Source organism: Scomber japonicus, chromosome 11, assembly GCF_027409825.1.
Source record: "Scomber japonicus isolate fScoJap1 chromosome 11, fScoJap1.pri, whole genome shotgun sequence".
Taxonomy (NCBI): domain Eukaryota; kingdom Metazoa; phylum Chordata; class Actinopteri; order Scombriformes; family Scombridae; genus Scomber; species Scomber japonicus.
This window is the reverse complement of record NC_070588.1, coordinates 1636848-1660187: the sequence shown is the minus strand read 5'-3', so window position 1 is coordinate 1660187 and position 23340 is coordinate 1636848. Positions and strand designations below refer to the sequence as shown.

The window sequence follows — 23340 nt, the reverse complement described above, 5'->3', positions numbered from 1 at the left end:
AATACACACCTTTGTATTTCTTTAAATACAGTCAAATGATGATCTGAGGTGAGTCCCAGCTAGGGGCTTAGCGTCCATGTTGTCTGGCTTGTTTTGCTTTTATATATCTTTCTGACTTTCATTGTTCATGTTTATTGATTAATAAACATTTGAGCGTCAGAATAATGCAGATTCATCAATATTTCAGTAATTTCTGTTGTAAAGTATTGTGTTGGTCCTGAGAGCTACTGCCAGTCACGCACATTTATTTACCGCCATACCAAAAGGGAAAGACACTGCGAGCTGTGTGATTTGAAAGTTTAAACTTTTTTTTGCGACCAAATGTTTTTATTGAAAAAAGTTCATATATATATACTCTCACAGGCTTATGTACTTTGAAAAAGTTACCACATGCTAAAAATAATTTCTGCAGGCTGTAAAGAGATTGCTTCCTTGTGTAACTCTTGTGTCCAAAAGGTTTGAGGAATATATCCACATTCCATGTTCTCTGCAAATCTGTGTTCAAAGTGTTTTAACTTGGAAATGCATTTTCCCCGAAACAAGGGCCATCTCTTCCATTGAAGACAGTTTACATAGACAAACCAGATAGAGGATGGGTCTCCAGACACAGATGTTTTGTTTTCACACTGATGTCAGATTAGTCACACTGATATAAAAAGAGCAAATGTGAAGATGGAATTTTTTTCCCTGCTGCGCATCTTGCTGTTGATCTTCGAAAAATCACATAAATCTACATCAAAACCACTCTGAGGTCCATGCTCAGATGTAGTACTCCTTTTTGCTGACGTCCATGGCGTCCCGCAAGGCAGGGTCACCTCGCAGCGCTGTGTCCGCCGTCTCTGCAAACTCCATGCCCTTGGCCTCATTGGTGCGATACGAGCCCTTGTGTCTGAACATGTAGCGGATCACAACAACGGCCAGACTGATCAGCACCAGGACAACGGTGGCGATGACAACTGACAAAAAGGAGACAGATGAGTCAGAACAGACTGAGATGAGTGGTTTTGACGTGGAGTTAACTGACATATTACATTCAGCAATGATTCAAGTGGACGATGGACTAATCTCAGAAATGATGACATAGGCTGAGCAAAAAAAGCCCCAATTTTCCCATATGAGGTTTGATTCACTTAGAAGAATAAAACCTGATGTTGTTCAGATGGACATGATTTACCTAAAACATCAAAAATTGAACTATATTTTTATGTAATGGATTTATTTTTAATGGTATTCTTGACTGATTTGATTTGGTACAAATGTTGAGGTGAACGTTTATTTAATAAAGCCTCATAAATTAAGCTCAAGTTTTTTCTTTTGGACTCCATGGTTGTCATGTTCAGAAAATGCATTTAAAAATAACATACAGTTATGTTATGTGATATGCAGTCTATTTTTGGGTCCAATTTGACCCATTTTGACTAAATGACATTTTTTAAGCCTGATTATTTGCAGCTGGGTCAGTTTTGATGGATGGTTTTAATGGTTATAATGGTTATAATGAAACCTGTAATTTAAATGATGTTGCATCCTTCACTTTCAATAAATGAATAGAAATAATTATGGCTGTCAACATGTAGGCAAGGCAAGGCAGCTTTATTTATATAGCACAAATGCCTCATTATACCCAGGGGCAACTCAATGTGCATTACATAAAAACAAACATTTAACAGTAAGAAATGTAAACAAAAAAAAAAAAAAACATACAATGTGAAAATTAAAAATGAAACCCAATAATAGTAAAAACATGGAAACATTGAAACATACAATTAAAAACAGCTCCCCGCCCCCAATAAAGTGAGGGAAGGAAGGAAGGAAGGAAGGCAGGCAGGCAGGCAGGCAGGCAGGCAGGAAAAATGGACAGAAAGAAGGAAGGAAGGAAGGAAGGAAGAGGAGACAGCAAGGAAAGATGGAAGGAAGAAAGGGAGGAAGGAAGGAAGGAAGAGAAGACAGGAAGGATGATGAAGGAAGGAAGAGAAGAATGGACGGATGATGAAGGAAGGAAGAATGGACGGAAGGAAGGAAGAAAGGGAAGACAGGAAGGATGATGAAGGAAGGAAGGGAAGACAGGAAGGATGATGAAGGAAGGAAGGAAGGACAAATGGAAGGATGGAAGGAAGGAAGGAAATTAGGAAAGAAGGAAAAGACTTCTCTAACCGTTATTCAACGCCACAAGAAGAGGGATTCACTGAGTAGCTCAAACATGGTGAGAAACATCTGAACTCACCTCCCAGAATGGCGTCAAAATATCCGTCATCCATATCATAATCTGCCACAGAGGAGAGACAGATGTTAGCTGAACGTTCACAGAGGAGAGACAGATGGGTCAAGGAAGGAGGGAAGGAAAAAGGAAGTAGGGAAGGAAAAAAGAAGGAAGGGATGGAGAAAGATGGAAGGAAAGGAGGGAGGAAGGAAGGAAAGGAGAGGAGAGACAGATGTTAGCTGAACGTTCACAGAGGAGAGACAGATGGGTCAAGGAAGGAGGGAAAGAAGAAGGAAGGAAGGAAAGAAGGAGGGCAGGAAAGAAGAAGGGAGGGAGGAAGGAAGGACAGAAGGAGGGATTGAGGAAGGTAGGAAGGACAGATGGAAGGAAGGAAGAAAGGGGCATGGAGGAAGGAAAGAAAGAGAAGGAGGGAGGGAGGAAGGAATGGAGGGAAGAAGGAAAGTAAGGAAAGGAGAGACAGGTGTTAGCTGAACGTTCACAGAGGAGAGACAGATGGGTCAAGGAAGGAAGGGAGGAAGAAGGAAGGGAGGGAGGGGGGAACAAGGAAGGAATGGAGGGAGGAAGGAAGGGAGGAAAGGAAAGGAAAGAAGGAAGGAAGGTAGGGGGATAGAGGAAAGAAAGAAGGAAGGGAGCAAAGAGAGGACGAAAAGAAAGGGAGTAATTAATTTGATTACTCGTTACTGAAAAAAGTAACAGCATTCATTTATAACGGCGTGACTCCTGTCGCTGGTCATAGCTGGTTGTGTCTGTGTTGAGGTCTGGTCGTGTCTGTGTTGAGGTCTGGTCGTGTCTGTGTTGAGGTCTGGTCATCGCTGGTCGTGTCTGTGTTGAGGTCTGGTTGTGTCTTTGTTAAGGTCTGGTCATCCCTGGTCGTGTCTGTGTTGAGGTCTGGTCGTGTCTGTGTTGAGGTCTGGTCGTGTCTGTGTTGAGGTCTGTTTGTCACTGTGTTGAGGTCTGGTTGTGTCTGTGTTGAGGTCTGGTCGTGTCTGTGTTGAGGTCTGGTCATCGCTGGTCGTGTCTGTGTTGAGGTCTGGTCATCGCTGGTCGTGTCTGTGTTGAGGTCTGTTTGTCACTGTGTTGAGGTCTGGTTGTGTCTGTGTTGAGGTCTGGTTGTGTCTGTGTTGAGGTCTGGTTGTGTCTTTGTTAAGGTCTGGTCATCCCTGGTCGTGTCTGTGTTGAGGTCTGGTCGTGTCTGTGTTGAGGTCTGGTCGTGTCTGTGTTGAGGTCTGTTTGTCACTGTGTTGAGGTCTGGTTGTGTCTGTGTTGAGGTCTGGTCGTGTCTGTGTTGAGGTCTGGTCATCGCTGGTCGTGTCTGTGTTGAGGTCTGGTCATCGCTGGTCGTGTCTGTGTTGAGGTCTGTTTGTCACTGTGTTGAGGTCTGGTCGTGTCTGTGTTGAGGTCTGGTCATCGCTGGTCGTGTCTGTGTTGAGGTCTGGTCGTGTCTGTGTTGAGGTCTGGTCATCGCTGGTCGTGTCTGTGTTGAGGTCTGGTCGTGTCTGTGTTGAGGTCGGGTTGTGTCTGTGTTGAGGTCTGGTCGTGTCTGTGTTGAGATCGGGTTGTGTCTGTGTTGAGGTCTGGTCGTGTCTGTGTTGAGGTCTGGTCGTGTCTGTATTGAGGTCTGGTCATCCCTGGTCGTATCTGTGTTGAGGTCTGGTTGTGTCTGTGTTTAGGTCTGGTCGTGTCTGTGCTGAGGTCTGGTCACCACTGGTTGTGTCTGTGTTGAGGTCTGGTCGTGTCTGTGTTGAGGTCTGGTCGTGTCTGTGTTGAGGTCTGGTCACCACTGGTTGTGTCTGTGTTGAGGTCTGGTCACCACTGGTTGTGTCTGTGTTGAGGTCTGGTTGTGTCTGTGTTGAGGTCTGGTCGTGTCTGTGTTGAGGTCTGGTCATCCCTGGTCGTGTCTGTGTTGAGGTCTGGTCGTGTCTGTGTTGAGGTCTGGTCGTGTCTGTGTTGAGGTCTGGTCGTGTCTGTGTTGAGGTCTGGTCATCCCTGGTCGTGTCTGTGTTGAGGTCTGGTCGTGTCTTTGTTAAGGTCTGGTCATCGCTGGTTGTGTCTGTGTTAAGGTCTGGTCGTGTCTGTGTTGAGGTCTGGTCGTGTCTGTGTTGAGGTCTGGTCATCGCTGGTCGTGTCTGTGTTGAGGTCTGGTCATCCCTGGTCGTGTCTGTGTTGAGGTTTGGTCACCACTGGTTGTGTCTGTGTTGAGGTCTGGTCGTGTCTGTGTTGAGGTCTGGTCATTGCTGGTCGTGTCTTTGTTAAGGTCTGGTCGTGTCTGTGTTGAGGTCTGGTTGTGTCTGTGTTAAGGTCTGGTCATCGCTGGTCGTGTCTGTGTTAAGGTCTGGTCATCCCTGGTCGTGTCTGTGTTGAGGTCTGGTCGTGTCTGTGTTGAGGTCTGGTCATCGCTGGTTGTGTCTATGTTGAGGTCTGGTCATCGCTGGTTGTGTCTGTGTTGAGGTCTGGTCATCGCTGGTCGTGTCTGTGTTGAGGTTTGGTCGTGTCTGTGTTGAGGTCGGGTCGTGTCTATGTTGAGGTCTGGTCATCGCTGGTTGTGTCTGTGTTGAGGTCTGGTCATCGCTGGTCGTGTCTATGTTGAGGTCTGGTCATCGCTGGTTGTGTCTGTGTTGAGGTCTGGTCATCGCTGGTCGTGTCTGTGTTGAGGTTTGGTCGTGTCTGTGTTGAGGTCGGGTCGTGTCTATGTTGAGGTCTGGTCATCGCTGGTTGTGTCTGTGTTGAGGTCTGGTCATCGCTGGTCGTGTCTGTGTTGAGGTTTGGTCGTGTCTGTGTTGAGGTCTGGTCGTGTCTGTGTTGAGGTTTGGTCGTGTCTGTGTTGAGGTCGGGTCGTGTCTGTGTTGAGGTCGGGTCGTGTCTGTGTTGAGGTCGGGTCGTGTCTGTGTTGAGGTCGGGTTGTGTCTGTGTTGTGGTCGGGTTGTGTCATCCCTGGTCGTGTCTGTGTTGAGGTCGGGTCGTGTCTGTGTTGAGGTCGGGTCGTGTCTGTGTTGAGATCTGGTTGTGTCTGTGTTGAGGTCTGGTCATCGCTGGTCGTGTCTGTGTTGAGGTCTGGTCGTGTCTGTGTTGAGGTCTGGTCGTGTCTGTGTTGAGGTCTGGTCGTGTCTGTGTTTAGGTCTGGTCATCGCTGGTTGTGTCTATGTTGAGGTCTGGTCATCGCTGGTCGTGTCTGTGTTGAGGTCTGGTCGTGTCTGTGTTGAGGTCTGTTTGTCACTGGTCATGTTCTTCCTTCCTTTTCTTACTCCCTTACTTCTTGCCTTTCCTTCCTTCCCTCCTTCCTTCCTCCTTCCTCCCTCCTTTCCTTCCTTCCTCCCTCCCTCCTTTCCTTCCATCTTCCTCCCTTCCTTCCTCCTTTCCGTCTTTTCCTTCCTCCCTTCCTTCCTTGACTCGAGGACAACAGCAGGGTTAAACTGGCAGATAAAAGGAAAGGTTAGAGGGCTTTCAATAAAGGATTGATAAAAGTTACATGACTTCATGGTTCACACATGGTTTGCTCCAAGCAGACGTTACTCTAACGATCATGTCACCTTGCAGTTTTTGTAGGTTTGATGAATATGTATCATTCTGTCCTAATTTCTGTATTAGACTTAGTCTGTAAGTGTGAGACAAACAAGATACACACCATAAATAAAAAGGAAAGACAAGATACAGAAGTGTTATTTCAGCTGGAAGAGTCAGAGGCAAATATTCTCAACACAAGACCTTTTTTCAACTGTTGTATATAATGTAAGAAGTGGGAGGAGATTCAGATGTTTGGAGGCAGATGACTTTGTTATTGTACCAGCTGTGAATTTTTTTTTTTTATCAAAATCTGTTTGAACAGTTAACTCGTTACAGAAAGTGATTAAAGGTAATCATGAATTATTGCTCAGGCAACATCTGCCCGCCTTCACTCGACTTTCTGCTGAAGGACAGACGCAGCTCTGCACGAGTGTGTGTGTGTCTATGTGTGTCTGTGTGTGTCTATGTGTGTCTATGTGTGTCTGTGTGTGAGAAATCTAAAACTGGAATCATCCCATAAGCCCAGCAGTGTTCAGCACACAGTATTAACGTTCAGCCTGATGTGTGCAATTAACAGAGAGGCTCATTAATACCTAATCACCTCAACACATTGAGGTGTTCGCCCACTCGTTAAATTCTCATTGTCTTGCATTGTTTACAATGTGGATGAGTTCAGTGCAATTAAAGCAGAATTACAAGACTCGATCATGTGGGACGTAAAGACAGAGAGATGGGAAATGAAACTTCACTCACTGCACACTGAAGAAAGGCTCACGGCTTTCGCTCCGGCCGAATAGAGTTTAATCTGGCCCAAGAAGGGAGGAAGATGTCAAAATCCACAAGGACTTACCCCTCCTGTTGTCCTCCCGGGTCAAATTGACCCCCAACTCTTTTGACTGTTCCTGCTTTCCTTCCTTCCTTCCTCTTTCTTTAATTTTCCCTTTGTTCTTCCCCTCCTTCCATACTTCTCTCCTTACTTCCGTCCTCCTTTCCTTCCTCATTCCTTCCTTCCTTCCTTCCTTCCTTCTTTCCTCCCTTCCTTCCTCCCTCCTTACTCCTTTCCTTCCTCGTTCCTTTCTTCCTTCCTTCCTTCCTCCTGTCCTTCCTTGACCTGAGTACAACAGGAGGGTTAATGTCAGAGCAGGGTGGAGATCACAAATCTCAGTCACATTTGTCCAGTAAAGCCAGAGCCTCGTTAGCTGTGTTTAAACGATCCACAGGCCTCAGCAGGACAAAGACGGGACATCTGCTCTGCCCTGCCAGCAGCCACAAGCCACTTCAGAGGGCAGAGGAAACGAGGGAAGACTCTCCACACATAACATCTGCACCCCTGGGGAGCGTCACATGCGCCTTTCATCACAGTCCCACAAGTGGCGTTAATCTCGTCCAAAGACGAAGAAGAAGCGGAGTGTCTTCAAGCAGGAACTGGAAGCCAAATTAAATTCACCCTGCAGCGCTGCGGCTGACACCGTGCTGATAGGATATTCAGCACATACAAGCAGGGCAGAAATTTAACTCTTTAGACTGAATCATTAAATGGAAAGAAAATGAAATACGCACACACACACACACACACATACACACACACACACACACACACACACACCCCCCATCACCAACAATCAAAATGACAATGTTATCAGTGTGTGCAGACAGACTTTGAGCTCTCAGGGACTTTCCGACTGTTGTGCTGCTGCAGTGGGATCATTTGTGGACCCTGTGAAGACGGACAGACTGTTGGAGTTGAATGGAGCCAACAGCGTGACAGAAGCAGCCGTCCGTTTGGCAGCTTCATGCCAAATATTCAGTGGACGTTTTGTACCATCAATAGCCATCACGTTGTTATCAGCCAGACTCTGTGGAGATGTTTATTTGCTTAAAAGCTGCAGGCTGAAGGGGCCCCGATGCTGTCGGCTCCACACTGAATCAGTTTAATAGAGAAAAGGTCCAGAGTGTCTTCAAAGGGCCAGAAACAGCTTTAGTGAATAATTGGACACTTTTGCAATCCTGAACTTCTGCTGGCGATGATTTATAAACGTAGAAATATAAATGTACGCTCTGCAAAATAACTTCTGAATGCTGCGTTCTCCACAAGAGATGGCTGGAGTGAAGTGGTGAAGCATGTATGTATGTATGTATGTATGTATGTGTGTATGTATGTGTGTGTGTGTGTGTGTGTGTGTGTGTGTATGTATGTATGTATGTATGTGTGTGTATGTGTGTATGTATGTATGTATGCACACACACATACAGTTGTGGTCAAAAGTTTACATACACTTGTAAAGAACAGAATGTCATGGCTGTCTTTAGTTTCCAATAATTTCTTCAACTCTTATTTTTCTGTGATAGAGTGATTGGAACACAAACTTCTTTGTCACAAAAAAGATTCATGAAGTTTGGTTCTTTTATGAATTTATTATAGGTCTACTGAAAATGTGACCAAATCTGCTGGATCAAAAATATACATACAGCAACTTGAATTATCAATTTTGGTTATGTAGAAACTTGTGTCTATTAAATTAGCTTCATGGCATGGCCTCTTAACTTCTTGTGAGTGATTATGATTGACTACAGCTGCTGACTTCTCTGAGTCCATTTAAATAGGGCTCATTTGATACAATCATTAGACTCAGCCACAAACGCTACAATGGGAAAGTCAAAGGAGCTCAGCACGGATCTGAAAAAGCGAATCATTGAGTTGAACAAGTCAGGAAAGTCACTTGCTGCCATTGAGAGGCTGCCGTGCAAGAAGGAAGCCCTTGCTCCAGAAGAGGCACCTTAAGGCTCGACTGAAGTTTGCTGCTGATCACATGGACAAAGACAAAACCTTCTGGAGGAAAGTTCTGTGGTCAGATGAAACAAAAATTGAGCTGTTTGGCCACAACACCCAGCAATATGTTTGGAGGAGAAAAGGTGAGGCCTTTAACCCCAAGAACACCATGCCTACCGTCCAGCATGGTGGTGGTAGTGTTATGCTCTGGGCCTGTTTTGCTGCCAATGATTCAACCAGAAGCTTGCCAGAAGCTTGTGGATGGCTACCAAAAGCGCCTAATTGAAGTGAAAATGACCAAGGGACATGTAACCAAATATTAGCATTGCTGTATGTATATTTTTGACCCAGCAGATTTGGTCACATTTTCAGTAGACCTATAATAAATTCATAAAAGAACCAAACTTCATGAATCTTTTTTGTGACAAAGAAGTTTGTGTTCCAATCACTCTATCACAGAAAAATAAGAGTTGTAGAAATTATTGGAAACTCAAGACAGCCATGACATTCTGTTCTTTACAAGTGTATGTAAACTTTTGACCACAACTGTACACTTCACCACTTCACTTATATAAGGTTGAGCTTTTTTAATTTTTTTTTTTACCCATTTCCATCAAGTGACATTTCTGAGTATGACTGAAGGTGAAGGTACATTTTGTCATTTGCCGTGGGTTACGTTTAAAGTATCGTTTCATTCATTTTCAAAAAGTATTTGTCAGAAGGTCTAATAAACATTCAGTACGATTTTCTGGTAATTATTTGATGGTTCAGACTTTACAGGGTTAACATAATCCCTCTTCAGTCTCTCTGAAGAGGAAAAAGTTGTATAACTGGGGAGAGTAGATCAAATAAACTACCATAAAATATTAATATATGGTGATGTTGTTTATCCTACTCTGCTATTCCCTGAAGAAATTAGGAATAATTTGAGTTAATGTTCTTTTATTGGCCTAATATTCTAGTCAGTGTATTGAAGACTGCACACACACACTTACTCTCAATGTTTGTTCTCTTGGTTGGATTGATTTGCTTTGATTTAACCACAAAATGGAAATAAAATGTGTAAAGCAACGACAGGTACAACTGTACAAGTGACACAGATGATGGCTTTATTACTGAATGATGTAATTATCTTATAAATTGTATAAAAAATTGTTTTTTAGCCCATTATTCCTGTCTGGCTCCTGATTAAGGTATAAGCTGAAATGTTGGATGTTGATTGAGCACGTTGTTGGTTGAATAAAGAATTAATGAAAGGAGCAAGTCTGGATGCGATCCTCCTGTTCAAGCAGTAAAGACCAAGGCTGTAGCCAAGATCAAATACCGAGGTCAAAAAGAAGACCACAACTTACAAATCAGTTTAGTTTAACCCTCCTGTTGTCCTCAGGTCAAGGAAGGACAGGAGGAAGGAAGGAAGGAAAGGAGTAAAGAGGGAGGTAGGGAGGGAGGAAAGAACGCTATATACGCTATACAACGCTTTCCTGCTCTTGGGCTCCACTTCTTTCTTTGCAACTTAAATCAACTCCTATTTCAGTCTTCTACAACTTCCCAAAATGAAAAACTGCAATATATTATTTTCTTTGTTTGTTGTTAAAATGTGGACTGGAGCAAAGCATGCTGGGAGAAAAGGGCTCGTCCAATGAATGAACGGTTTGCAAATTCGGGTCAAGTCCAATTCACAAATATAGAAAACATATTTTAGTTCAACATCTACTGCAGAGAATATTGTTTCTGTTAGTGAGCTCTATATAACTGGGACTTAAGACTTCGGTAAGGAAACCAGTTCAATTGGAAACCAGTTGGGACAAAACACTGGTGGATTTCAAGGCCTCACTCTGCTGCTGCTATAGCCGACTACTTTGGTTTAGACATGGCAGCGGTATCTGCTGGTACGCGTCAGCAGAAAATGAAGGGAACACTTAATGAAGATCAATCTGTCCATTTAGGAAGCACGTGTCATTGTGAATCAGTTTCAGTTGCTTTGGTGCAAATGATACAATGGAGAGGCAAAAGCAAGACCCCCCCCCCCCCCCCCCAAAAAAAAGGGAATGGTTTTCCATGTGTTGTCCACAACCGGCTGCTTGATCCTTCTCCTTCCTGACTGATTCTTTAGTTTGGTGTTCTGCTCACATGCCAACACACCTGATTCAAATCATCAGTTTGTTATCAAGCAGCTGCAGCAGTTAGTAACAACTAGGCCACATGCATCAGTTGTGTTGGATCACGAATAGGAGGAATTTCTGGGGTTGGGTGGGGGTGCCAATGTTATGAATTGGTTGCTTTTTCATTTTACAGTTCTAGCACTACTTGTGGAGCAAACCCATGTGTTTTTTTTGTGCTTGCTGTTTCTCGTTTTGTCCACCAGAGGGCAGCTTGCAGGTTAATCTTGAAAAACAAATATCTGCTTCAGATGCATTTTTGACATGATTTCCCCATGTATACATTTCATGATCGGGGTTGCTTTTAAGAAAATGTCATTTAATCTGTTTTTAAATCGTGACATTTTATTTTGAAGACCACTACTTCCTTCTTGTGTTGTATTGCCAAACAAAGCAAAGCCACTTGACTACGGATTCCTCCCTCCCTCCTTCTCTCCTCCCTTCCTTCTTTCCTTCCTCCGTCCGTCCTTCCTTCCTTTCCTTACTTCCATCTGTTCTTCCTCCCTCCCTCCTTCTCTCCGCCCTTCCTTCTTTCCTTCCTCCCTCCCCCTTTCTGCTTCCTTCCTTCCTTCCTTCTTTCCTCCGTCCTTCCTTCCTTTCCTTCCTCCCTCCCTCCTTCCTTCCTCCCTTCCTTTCAATTAGTGTCCTATAAAGGGTTAAGATAAGCAAAGGACCTTAATGATAAAAGCGTGGAAGGTGTATTTTGTGCTTATGGTGATTATTTGTATTGAAAAACATGGCAACTCTTTGGTGGTGTATTGCTTGGTATAATGTTGAGTTGTCTGAGACAGTACTGTGATTATTTACCATTTATTATGGACAGAAGTGGAAGCAGAAATGCCACTAATTTGCTTATGGACCTGTTTTTTATGGAACAGCAATAAATATTAAAGTCCTAAAAACTATAACTATCACAATGTTTTTTTATGCCTAGTTCTAACCAGACCTTAACCACAGCACTGGCATAATAAAATATCATTATATGGGTCATATGGGTCATTCATCTGGTCCCTATCAATCTGAAAAGGTAATCAGAAATAAAACTATTATGTTGTTTTAATAAGAGGTTGTGTTTATATTTGATTAGGATATGTTCTTTAACTCCCACATAAAACACATTTCAAGGACTGTCCATGAGTCCATGCATTCGTTACTTCTAGGCTGGACTACTGTGATTCATTATGTGGAGGTGTGATTGATTAGCACCGCTGGGGTGAGTTGACTGATCATGCTGTCTTTGTCTCTGCAGTCATGGTTGGACTGAGTGAGAGCTGGACAGAAGAAGCGTGTGAGCCAGAGGGAAAAGGCTGCAGTATATTGAGTCGTGTGTCTCTGCGTTATTTTGTGCAGCTCACCAAATAAAACGGTCAGTTGAACTCTCTGTCTCCCCTCTCCTCTCTGCTGAGGGAACCCACTGTAGCAGCAACTTGTGCCTCACATTATTATCAGGCTGCCCTCACAAGTCTCTAAAGACTCTCCAGCTGGTCCAGAATGCAGCTGCACACGTTCTGACAGGAACTAGAAAGAGAGATCATATTACTCACATTACAAATCACTGAATGGTTTAGGTCCAGAATACATGAATGACATGTTAGTAGAATATAAACCCAGTAGAGCTCTGAGATCTACTGACTCAGGTCAGATAGTTGAGCCCAGAGCTCTGAGATCTACTGACTCAGGTCAGATAGTTGAGCCCCGAGCTCTGAGATCTACTGACTCAGGTCAGATAGTTGAGCCCAGAGTTCAAACTAAACATGATGAAGCAGCTTTTACACAACTGGAACAAACTAGCAGCAGAACTGAAATCATTTTTAAATCCAGGTTAAAAACATTTCTCTTCTCCTGAGCTTATGATTGAGCTCTTTTAAAGCACTTTACATTTTAATCTTTCATTTGCACTCTATGTCCTTTTAATGATTTTAAAGCTAATTATTATTTTATGCTGCAATCATTTTATTTATGTCTTTCTATTTTTATCATGGGGGGGGGGGTTAATTGTATGTTTTAAGTTTCTCAAATTACATGTTTTTCTGTTTTATGTAAAGCACATTGAGTTGCCATTGTGTATGAAATGCGCTATATAAATAAAACTGCCTTGCCTCCATTTTAGCTTCACTGCATTGGCTTAAAAATTGCCTTTAAAATCCTTCTCCTCCTTTCAAAGCTCTTAATGGTCAGGCTCCATCATATCTGAAAGAGCTGATAGTACCTTATGTACCTACTAGAACACTGCACTCCCAGCATGCAGGCTTACTTGTGGTTCCTAGTATCTCTAAAAGTAGAACAGGAGGCAGAGGCTTCAGCTATCAGGCTCCTCTCCTGTGGAACCATCTCCCAGATTTGGTCCGGGGGGGGGGGGGGGGCAGACACCCTCCCTACATTTAAGAGTAGGCTTCAAACTTTTCTTTTTGAACTTGGGCCTCCTGTCCATTCCCCGCACCAGAAGGCGAACCTTTGGGAGCAAGGCCTTTAATGTGGCAGCTCCTGAACTTCGCCAAGCACCAACTCTGGACTCTTTTAAATGGAAATTGAAAAAGCACTTGTTCCTGCAGGCTTTTACCGGCTGAATGTGTGTTTTTGTCTGGACTGTTGCTGTCTGTGTGTTTTTAGTTATTGTGAAGCGGCCTTGGGTTTTGTGAAAGGTATAGTTACTGGGGATTTCCACTGGGTCCGTCAGCGGCGCGGAACGGCTGTGCTACGGTTTAGCTCCGTCCTCTGCCTGGCGTCAACTCACACCGGGAGCGTTACAGCAGCGGACCGGAGCATGCTCTGGGAGAGAAATCTGCCTTTTAAAATGAAGTTGCACTGTTAATACAGTCATTACGGCAGCCCAATCAAATCTGAACGAGTGCCTTTAGTCTACAGTAATTACTGTAGTAGCTAGTCTACAGTAATTACTGTAGTAGCTAGTCTACCGTAATTACTGTAGTAGCAGCACAACTAAACGGCCCGGTTTTGTTAACTTGCTCAATTTTGGTTGATTTGGTAATTTTCTTTGATTTATGTGCTTATCCCATCTGTCAGTAGCTACGTAGCTAGATGGAGTCTTTATCTGACTGTTTTATTCATGTTTGTTGCTGAAATACGATCGGGAGGCTGCACGGGTTGTTTTATTTTGAAAAACGGAAGTTTTATTATGCTGATTCAGTGTCTGACTTCCTGTCTGGTGCAATCTGCTCTGTTGAGCTTGTCGCGAGTTGGCAACGGCTCCGTCAAAAATAGAAATGCTACCTATTGATAGCGCTGCGGCGTAGAGAGCCGCTGCTGGGACGTTCCCAGTGGAGATACTCTCATTGATTATAGTGTTACCTATGAGCTCCGGTGACCGCAGCGCAGCTGTAACGTGCCGCTGCCGGACTCAGTGGAAATTGGGCTTTAGGGCTCCAGCTCCTAGTTTATGCTGCTATAGGCTTAGACTGCCTCTCTCCTCCTCCCTCTCTCTATCCATCTATATCCAGAGGAGGGTAGAGTAGCCAAAAATTGTACTCAAGTAAAAGTAATAAGTAGTCATCTAAATAATCACTTGAGTAAGAGTAAACAAGTGCTTAGTGGAAAAACTACTCAAGTACTGAGTAACTGTTGAGTAACGTCTGATTCATTTAACACATGCATTCAATCAGACCATTCCCTTCCTTCTTTCCTCTGTCCTTCTTTCCTTCCTTCCTTCCTTTCCTCCTTCCTCCTTTCCTCCCTTCTTTTCTTCCTTCCTTCCTCCCTCCCCCCTCCCTCCTTACTCCTTTCCTTCTTTCCTTCCTTCCATCCTTCTTTCCTCCCTCCCTATCTCCCTCCATCCTTACTCCTTTCCTTCCTTCCATCCATCCATCCTTCCTTCTTTCCTCCCTCCCTATCTCCCTCCATCCTTACTCCTTTCCTTCCTTCCATCCATCCATCCTTCCTTCTTTCCTCCCTCCCTATCTCCCTCCATCCTTACTCCTTTCCTTCCTTCCATCCATCCATCCTTCCTTCTTTCCTCCCTCCCTATCTCCCTCCATCCTTACTCCTTTCCTTCCTTCCATCCATCCATCCTTCCTCCCTCCCTCCATCCTTACTCCTTTCCTTCCTTCAATCCATCCATCCTTCCTTCTTTCCTCCCTCCCTATCTCCCTCCATCCTTACTCCTTTCCTTCCTTCCATCCATCCATCCTTCCTCCCTCCCTCCATCCTTACTCCTTTCCTTCCTTCAATCCATCCATCCTTCCTTCTTTCCTCCCTCCCTACCTTCCTCCTTACTCCTTTCCTTCCTTCCATCCATCCATCCTTCCTTCTTTCCTCCCTCCCTCCCTCCATCCTTACTCCTTTCCTTCCTTCCTTCCATCCATCCATCCTTCCTTCTTTCCTCCCTCCCTCCCTCCCTCCATCCTTACTCCTTTCCTTCCTTCCATCCATCCATCCTTCCTTCTTTCCTCCCTCCCTATCTCCCTCCATCCTTACTCCTTTCCTTCCTTCCATCCATCCATCCTTCCTTCTTTTCTGCCTCCCTATCTCCCTCCATCCTTACTCCTTTCCTTCCTTCCTTCCATCCTCCTTTCCTCCCTCCCTCCCTCCATCCTTACTCATTTCCTTCCTTCCATCCATCCATCCTTCCTTCTTTCCTCCCTCCCTATCTCCCTCCATCCTTACTCCTTTCCTTCCTTCCATCCATCCATCCTTCCTCCCTCCCTCCATCCTTACTCCTTTCCTTCCTTCAATCCATCCATCCTTCCTTCTTTCCTCCCTCCCTACCTTCCTCCTTACTCCTTTCCTTCCTTCCATCCATCCATCCTTCCTTCTTTCCTCCCTCCCTATCTCCCTCCATCCTTACTCCTTTCCTTCCTTCCATCCATCCATCCTTCCTTCTTTCCTCCCTCCCTATCTCCCTCCATCCTTACTCCTTTCCTTCCTTCCATCCATCCATACATCCTTCCTTCTTTCCTCCCTCCCTATCTCCCTCCATCCTTACTCCTTTCCTTCCTTCCATCCATCCATCCTTCCTTCTTTCCTCCCTCCCTATCTCCCTCCATCCTTACTCCTTTCCTTCCTTCCATCCATCCATCCATCCTTCCTTCTTTCCTCCCTTCCTACCTCCCTCCTTACTCCGAAGAGAAATCGATAAGTAAAATAGCGGCAGCAGAAGAAAAACAGCGCTAAAGGAAGAGAGGGAGAGAGCAAGATGAAACCATGCACTGCCAGCTCAGTTGGAACAGGATGTGTTGAGTTTTTGGAGCTGCAGGCTTTGGAGGTAGTTTTTCCTTCTGAGATGAGAAGGAGGAGGAGGAAGTGGGAACGTTGGGTGCAAATGGCAGAAATGGTGTCGGGTGTCTGTTTATCTTACAGCCCCAAGAAGCCCCCCCTTCCTCCTCCTCCTCCTCCTCCTCCTCCTCCACCTCCTCCACGTCTTGTGTCAGAGATAGGGAAGGAGAGCAGCAGCAGCCTGTAGGGAACCTCCTCCTCCTCTTCCTCTTCCTCTTCCTCTCTCACTGAGCTGCCGTCTTTCCACAAGCAGCCAATCAGTCGGGGGATTTTGGACCAGCCTGCCTTCCAATTAACCCTTTATTGGGCAAATAATTATATTTGGTAACTTTTGTAAATATCCCAAAATATCCTTCCTTCCTTCCTTCCTTCCTTCCTTCCTTCCTTCCTTCCTTCCTTCCTTCCTTCCTTCCTTCCTTTCCTTCCTCCCTGCCTTCCTTCTTCCCTTCCTCTTTTCCTTTCTCCCTCCCTCGTTCCTTATTTCCTCCGTCCTTCCTTCCTTTCCTTCCTTCCATCTGTCCTCCCTCCCTCCCTCCTTCTCTCCTCCCTTCCTTCTTTCCTTCCTCCGTCCTTCCTTCCTTCCTTTCCTTCCTTCCATCTGTTCTTCCTCCCTCCCTCCTTCTCTCCTCCCTTCCTTCTTTCCTTCCTCCGTCCTTCCTTCCTTTCCTTCCTTCCATCTGTTCTTCCTCCCTCCCTCCTTCTCTCCTCCCTTCCTTCCTTTCCTTCCTCCATCCCCCTTTCTTCTTCCTTCCTTCCTTGTTTCTTCCCTTCCTCCCTCCCTCCTTCTTTCTTTCTTTCCTCCCCCCTACCTTCCTTCTTTCCTCCGTCCTTCCTTCTTTCCTCCGTCCTTCCTTCCTTTCCTTCCTTCCATCCTTCCTTCCTTCCTTCCTTCCTTCCTTCCTTCCTTCCTTCCATACTTCTATACTACATACTACATACTTCTATACTACATACTACATACTTCTATACTACATACTACATACTTCTATACTACATACTTCTATACTACATACTACATACTTCTATACTACATACTTCTATACTACACACTACATACTTCTATACTACACACTACATACTTCTATACTACATACTTCTATACTACATACGACATACTTCTATACTACATACTACATACTTCTATACTACATACTACATACTTCTATACTACATACTTCTATACTACATACTACATACTTCTATACTACATACTACATACTTCTATACTACATACTTCTATACTACATACTACATACTTCTATACTACATACTTCTATACTACATACTTCTATACTACATACTACATACTTCTATACTACATACTTCTATACTACATACTTCTATACTACATACTACATACTTCTATATTACATACTTCTATACTACATACTTCTATACTACATACTACATACTTCTATACTACATACTTCTATACTACACACTTCTATACTACATACTACATACTTCTATACTACATACTTCTATACTACATACTTCTATACTACATACTACATACTTCTATACTACATACTTCTATACTACATACTACATACTTCTATACTACATACTTCTATACTACATACTTCTATACTACATACTTCTATACTACATACTTCTATACTACATACTACATACTTCTATACTACATACTTCTATACTACATACTTCTATACTACACACTTCTATACTACATACTACATACTTCTATACTACATACTTCTATACTACATACTACATACTTCTATACTACATACTTCTATACTACATACTACATACTTCTATACTACATACGACATACTTCTATACTACATACTTCTATACTACATACTACATACTTCTATACTACATACTACATACTTCTATACTACACACTTCTATACTACATACTACATACTTCTATACTACATACTTCTATACTACATACTACATACTTCTATACTACATACTTCTATACTACATACTACATACTTCTATACTACATACTTCTATACTACATACTTCTATACTACATACTACATACTTCTATACTACATACTTCTATACTACATACTACATACTTCTATACTACATACTTCTATACTACATACTACATACTTCTATACTACATACTTCTATACTACATACTAAATGACCAGATAGTAAGCAGACCGTTTACACTGTAGTAAACTACACAATTACCCACAATGCATTTGGTTCCTACCCGAGCTGAAATCATCAGGCTGAAGCTGATTTCATTTTAGCTCTAACTCTGTAAATAAACCACTTTATCCACATTTCTAACCTTTTTAGGAAGAAAGGGGGCTAAAAAAAACAACTTTTTATAATTTATGTTTGTGTCTGAGAGGCGGTGGGCGTAACTAAACGGTCATCCATGGAAAGGAGGGAGGAAGGGATGAAGCAAGAAGGAAGGAAAGGAGGGAGGAAAGGAAAGGAAAGAAGGAAGGAAAGGAGGGAGGAAGGGAGGAAGGAAGAAGGAAGGAAGGAAAGGAAGGAAGGAAGCAAGAAGGAAGGAAAGGAGGAAAGAAGGAAGGAAAGGAGGAAGGAAGGAAAGGAAGGAGGAAGGAAGGAGGGAAGGAAGAAGGGGGGAAAGGAAAGAAGGAAGGAAGGAAGGTAGGAAAGAAGGACAGAGGAAAAAAGGAGAAGGAGGGAGGGAGGAAAGAAGGAAGGAAGGAAGGTAGGAATAAGGAAGGGAAAAATTGTTTAGCAGGTGAAAATAAGAGTAGATTGAAACTCACCGGTCTGCACTGAGTGTGTGACGGCTTCTGTTTGTGTCTGAGAGGCGGTCGGCGTAACTAAACGGTCATCCATGGAAAGGAGGGAGGAAGGGAGGAAGCAAGAAGGAAGGAAAGGAGGGAGGAAGGGAGGAAGCAAGAAGGAAGGAAAGGAGGAAAGAAGGAAGGAAAGGAGGGAGGAAGGGAGGAAGCAAGAAGGAAGGAAAGGAGGAAAGAAGGAAGGAAAGGAGGAAGGAAAGGAGGGAGGAAGGGAGGAAGCAAGAAGGAAGGAAAGGAGGGAGGAAGGGAGGAAGCAAGAAGGAAGGAAAGGAGGGAGGAAAGGAAAGGAAAGAAGGAAGGAAGGAAGGAAGGAAGAAGGAAGGAAGGAAAGGAGGGAGGAAGGGAGGAAGGAAGAAGGAAGGAAAGGAGGGAGGAAGGGAGAAAGCAAGAAGGAAGGAAAGGAGGAAGGAAAGGAAAGGAAAGAAGGAAGGAAAGGAGGGAGGAAGGGAGGAAGCAAGAAGGAAGGAAAGGAGGGAGGAAGGGAGGAAGCAAGAAGGAAGGAAAGGAGGGAGGAAGGAAGGAAAGGAGGAAGGAAAGGAGGGAGGAAGGAAGGAAGGAAGGAAGAAGGAAGGAAGGAAAGGAGGGAGGAAAGGAAAGGATGGAAGGAAGGAAAGGAGGGAGGAAGGAAGGAAGGAAGGGAGGACAGGAAAGAAGGAAGGAAAGGAAGGAGGAAGCAAGAAGGAAGGAAAGGAGGGAGGAAGGGAGGAAGGAAGAAGGAAGGAAGGAAAGGAAGGAGGAAGGAAGGAGGGAAGGAAGAAGGGGGGAAAGGAAAGGAAAGAAGGAAGGAAAGGAGGGAGGAAGGGAGGAAGGAAGAAGGAAGGAAGGAAAGGAGGGAGGAAGGAAGGAAGGAAGGGAGGACAGGAAAGAAGGAAGGAAAGGAGGGAGGAGGGAAGGAAGAAGGGGGGAAAGGAAAGAAGGAAGGAAGGAGAGAAGGACAGAGGAAAAAAAGAGAAGGAGGGAGGGAGGAAAGAAGGAAGGAAGGGAGGAAGGAATAAGGAAGGGAAAAATTGTTTAGCAGGTGAAAATAAGAGTAGATTGAAACTCACCGGTCTGCACTGAGAGTGTGACGGCTTCTGTTTGTGTCTGAGAGGCGGTCGGCGTAACTAAACGGTCATCCATGGAAAGGAGGGAGGAAGGGAGGAAGCAAGAAGGAAGGAAAGGAGGGAGGAAGGGAGGAAGCAAGAAGGAAGGAAAGGAGGGAGGAAGCAAGAAGGAAGGAAAGGAGGAAAGAAGGAAGGAAAGGAGGGAGGAAGGGAGGAAGGAAGAAGGAAGGAAGGAAAGGAGGGAGGAAGGAAGGAAGGAAGGAAGGGAGGACAGGAAAGAAGGAAGGAAAGGAGGGAGGAAGGGAGGAAGCAAGAAGGAAGGAAAGGAGGGAGGAAGGGAGGAAGCAAGAAGGAAGGAAAGGAGGGAGGAAGGGAGGAAGCAAGAAGGAAGGAAAGGAGGGAGGAAAGGAAAGGAAAGAAGGAAGGAAAGGAGGAAGGAAAGGAAAGGAAAGAAGGAAGGAAAGGAGGGAGGAAGGGAGGAAGGAAGAAGGAAGGAAGGAAAGGAGGGAGGAAGGAAGGAAGGAAGGGAGGACAGGAAAGAAGGAAGGAAAGGAAGGAGGAAGGAAGGAGGGAAGGAAGAAGGGGGGAAAGGAAAGAAGGAAGGAAGGGAGGAAGGAATAAGGAAGGGAAAAATTGTTTAGCAGGTGAAAATAAGAGTAGATTGAAACTCACCGGTCTGCACTGAGTGTGTGACGGCTTCTGTTTGTGTCTGAGAGGCGGTCGGCGTAACTAAACGGTCATCCATGACGGCTGCACACACACACACACACACACACACACACACACACACACACACACACACACACACACACACACACACAGAGAGAGAGAGAGAGATGCTCACTGAGGATTGTTTATTTCCAGCCAAGTGATGAAGGGTTAAAATGTTTCCTCACACTGTCTGTTCTGATGTTTCTGCTCACATGTAACCATGAAGGGTGGAAGGAAGGGAGGGAGGGAGGGAGGGAGGAAGGAAGGAAGGAAGAAAGGAAGGAAAGGAGGGAGGGAGGAAGGAAAGAGGGAAGGAAGGAAGAAGGAAGGAAAGGAGGGAGTAAGGAAGGAAGGAAAGGAGGGAGGAAGGAAGGAAAGAGGGAAGGAAGGAAGAAGGAAGGACGGAGGAAAGAAGGAAGGAAAGAAGGTAGGAGGGAGGGAGGAAGGAAGGACAGAAGGGAGGTAGAAGGAAGGAAAGGAGGGAGGAAGGAAAGGAGGGAAGGAAGGAAGAAAGGAAGGAAAGGAGGGAGGGAGGAAGGAAAGAGGGAAGGAAGGAAGAAGGAAGGAAAGGAGGGAGGAAGGAAGGAAGGGAGGAAAAGAAGGAAGAAGGAAAGAAAGGAGGAAGGAAGAAGGAAGGAAGAAGGAAAGGAGGGAGGAAGGAAGGAAGGGAGGAAAAGAAGGAAGAAGGAAGGAAAGGAGGGAGGAAGGAAAGAGGGAAGGAAGGAAGAAGGAAGGACGGAGGAAAGAAGGAAGGAAAGAAGGTAAGAGGGAGGAGGAAGGAAGGACGGAAGGGAGGAAGAAGGAAGGAAAAGAGGGAGGAAGGAAAGAAGGAAGGAAAGAAGGTAAGAGGGAGGAGGAAGGAAGGACAGAAGGGAGGAAGAAGGAAGGAAAGGAGGGAGGAATGAAGGAAGGGAGGAAAGGAAGGAAGGACGGAGGAAAGAAGGAAGGAAGGAAGGTAGGAGGGAGGGAGGAAGGTGGGGGGAGGAAAGAAAGAGAAGAAGGAGAGAGGGAGGAAGGAAAGAAGGACGGGAGGAAAGAGAGAGGAAGGAAAGAAAGAGAGAAGGAGGGAGGGAGGAAGGACAGATGGAAGGAAGGAAGGAAGGAAGGAAGGAAGGAAGGAACAGTCAAAACAGACGGGGTCAATTTGACCCGGGAGGACGACAGGAAGGTTGAACCAAAGTGCTTCACACACAAAAAATAGAAAACACAATTTTTTTAAAAAGTAGTTAAGAAGTTAAAAAGCAAGTAAAAGTTTTAAGGTTTCAACGGTGGGAGAGAAAGGAATGTGGTTTGGTGGCAGCAGTAGAGAAGATCAGGACAGGAGCTCTGTTAAATACAGCGAGTCCATTCAAGGCCTCATAAACAACTGTAGTCATTCAAAATCACTCGTGTACCTATCAGGCGGGGAGCTCCGGTCCTCTGAAATGAGGCCAACCAGGAAGTAAGTGCAGTGTGTGTGCAGTTTATCAAAAGGCCACCAGGGGGCGACCGTCTCTATACAAGTCAATGGAGAATTCACCAACTTCTCACTTGATTTCTAACCTCAGTAAACGTTTTCAAAATGTGTTTATGGTCTCAATCGCTAGTTTAAAGCCTTCTTCAATGCAGTATGATGTTCATTTGGGACATTTTGGCCTCCCTGATTTTATATGTGATGATAAAGCAGGGTATGCATTAGGGCGTGGCTACGTCCTGATTGACAGGTTGATTGACCAATGTCCTCGAGATCCAGCCCTCGCAACCATAGCAACCTCCCCGCTCCGCCCATGGTCCCGCCTCCTGCCCATATAAGTAGAATCCGTGTTCCTTTTTTCCCAGCATGCACCTGAAATTTTCAAGATGGCGCTGCCTAGATTAGAAACTATTGGCTTCCGAGCAGCAGTCCACAAACCAATGGGTGACGTCACGGATGTTACGTCTGTTTCTTCTATACAGTCTGTGGTACCTAACAGGAAGTGTAGCGAGGCGAGAATGGGCGTAATGTGATCCCTCTTTTTTGATTTAGTGAGAAGTGTAGCTGCAGCATGAATGAATGAGTTGGAGAGGAAGTGGATAAACTGGATTGTAGGATACTAAAGTATAATAAATAAAGTATAATAAATGACAGTAATCAAGACGGGATGATATGAACCATGAGTGACTTCCTCCACTCAGCAGCAAAGAAATGATTGGAGCTCAAACTTAAAGTGGTTAGCATGTGAATGAACAGCTGGTGAATGTGAGTGTACCTGCTGCCTGCTGCTTCAGCTTCTCTCCTCAGTTATTCTCAATGAATAAATCTGCTCCAGGAAGCGTTTCCTCCCTCGCTGCCTCGGTGCTGGAGTGTTTATAAAAAGACTGTCAGCCTGACAACTGGCCGCCTCCCAACACGCCGATCATTACGACACTCTGACACACTCTGAGACACTCTGACTCTACACACACACTATGACTCTACACACACACTCTGACTCTACACACTCTGACTCTACACACTCTGACTCTACACACTCTGACTCTGAGACACTCTGACTCTACACACACACTCTGACTCTACACACACACTCTGACTCTACACACTCTGACTCTACACACTCTGACTCTACACACTCTGACTCTACACACTCTGACTCTACACACACACTCTGACTCTACACACACACTCTGACTCTACACACTCTGACTCTACACACTCTGACTCTACACACTCTGACTCTACACACTCTGACTCTACACACTCTGACTCTACACACACTCTGACTCTACACACTCTGACTCTACACACACACTCTGACTCTACACACACTGACTCTACACACTCTGACTCTACACACTCTGACTCTACACACACACTGACTCTACACACTCTGACTCTACACACACACTCTGACTCTACACACTCTACACACACTGACTCTACACACTCTGACTCTACACACACACTCTGACTCTACAC

General features: G+C 44.7%; 1 protein-coding gene across 1 annotated transcript; it reads right to left on the bottom strand.

Moving 5' to 3' along the window:
- Positions 1 to 759: 759 nt before the first annotated feature.
- Positions 760 to 18688, bottom strand: gypc (glycophorin C (Gerbich blood group)). The gene is made up of 3 exons (XM_053329078.1): positions 18616 to 18688; positions 2225 to 2266; positions 760 to 956 (listed from the first exon to the last, which is right to left on the bottom strand). Exons 1-3 carry the CDS (start codon positions 18686 to 18688, stop codon positions 760 to 762), a joined length of 312 nt encoding a protein of 103 aa, XP_053185053.1.
- Between the last annotated feature and the right edge of the window lie 4652 nt (positions 18689 to 23340).

Excerpts from the sequence above, each read along its gene's own strand:
- gypc (XM_053329078.1), bottom strand. The coding sequence starts at position 18,688 with ATGGATGACCGTTTAGTTACGCCGACCGCCTCTCAGACACAAACAGAA. Across the intron at positions 2,267-18,615 it reads CACACACTCAGTGCAGACCG|ATTATGATATGGATGACGGA; the intron begins GTGAGTTTCAAT and ends CCTCTGTGGCAG. Across the intron at positions 957-2,224 it reads TTTTGACGCCATTCTGGGAG|TTGTCATCGCCACCGTTGTC; the intron begins GTGAGTTCAGAT and ends CCTTTTTGTCAG.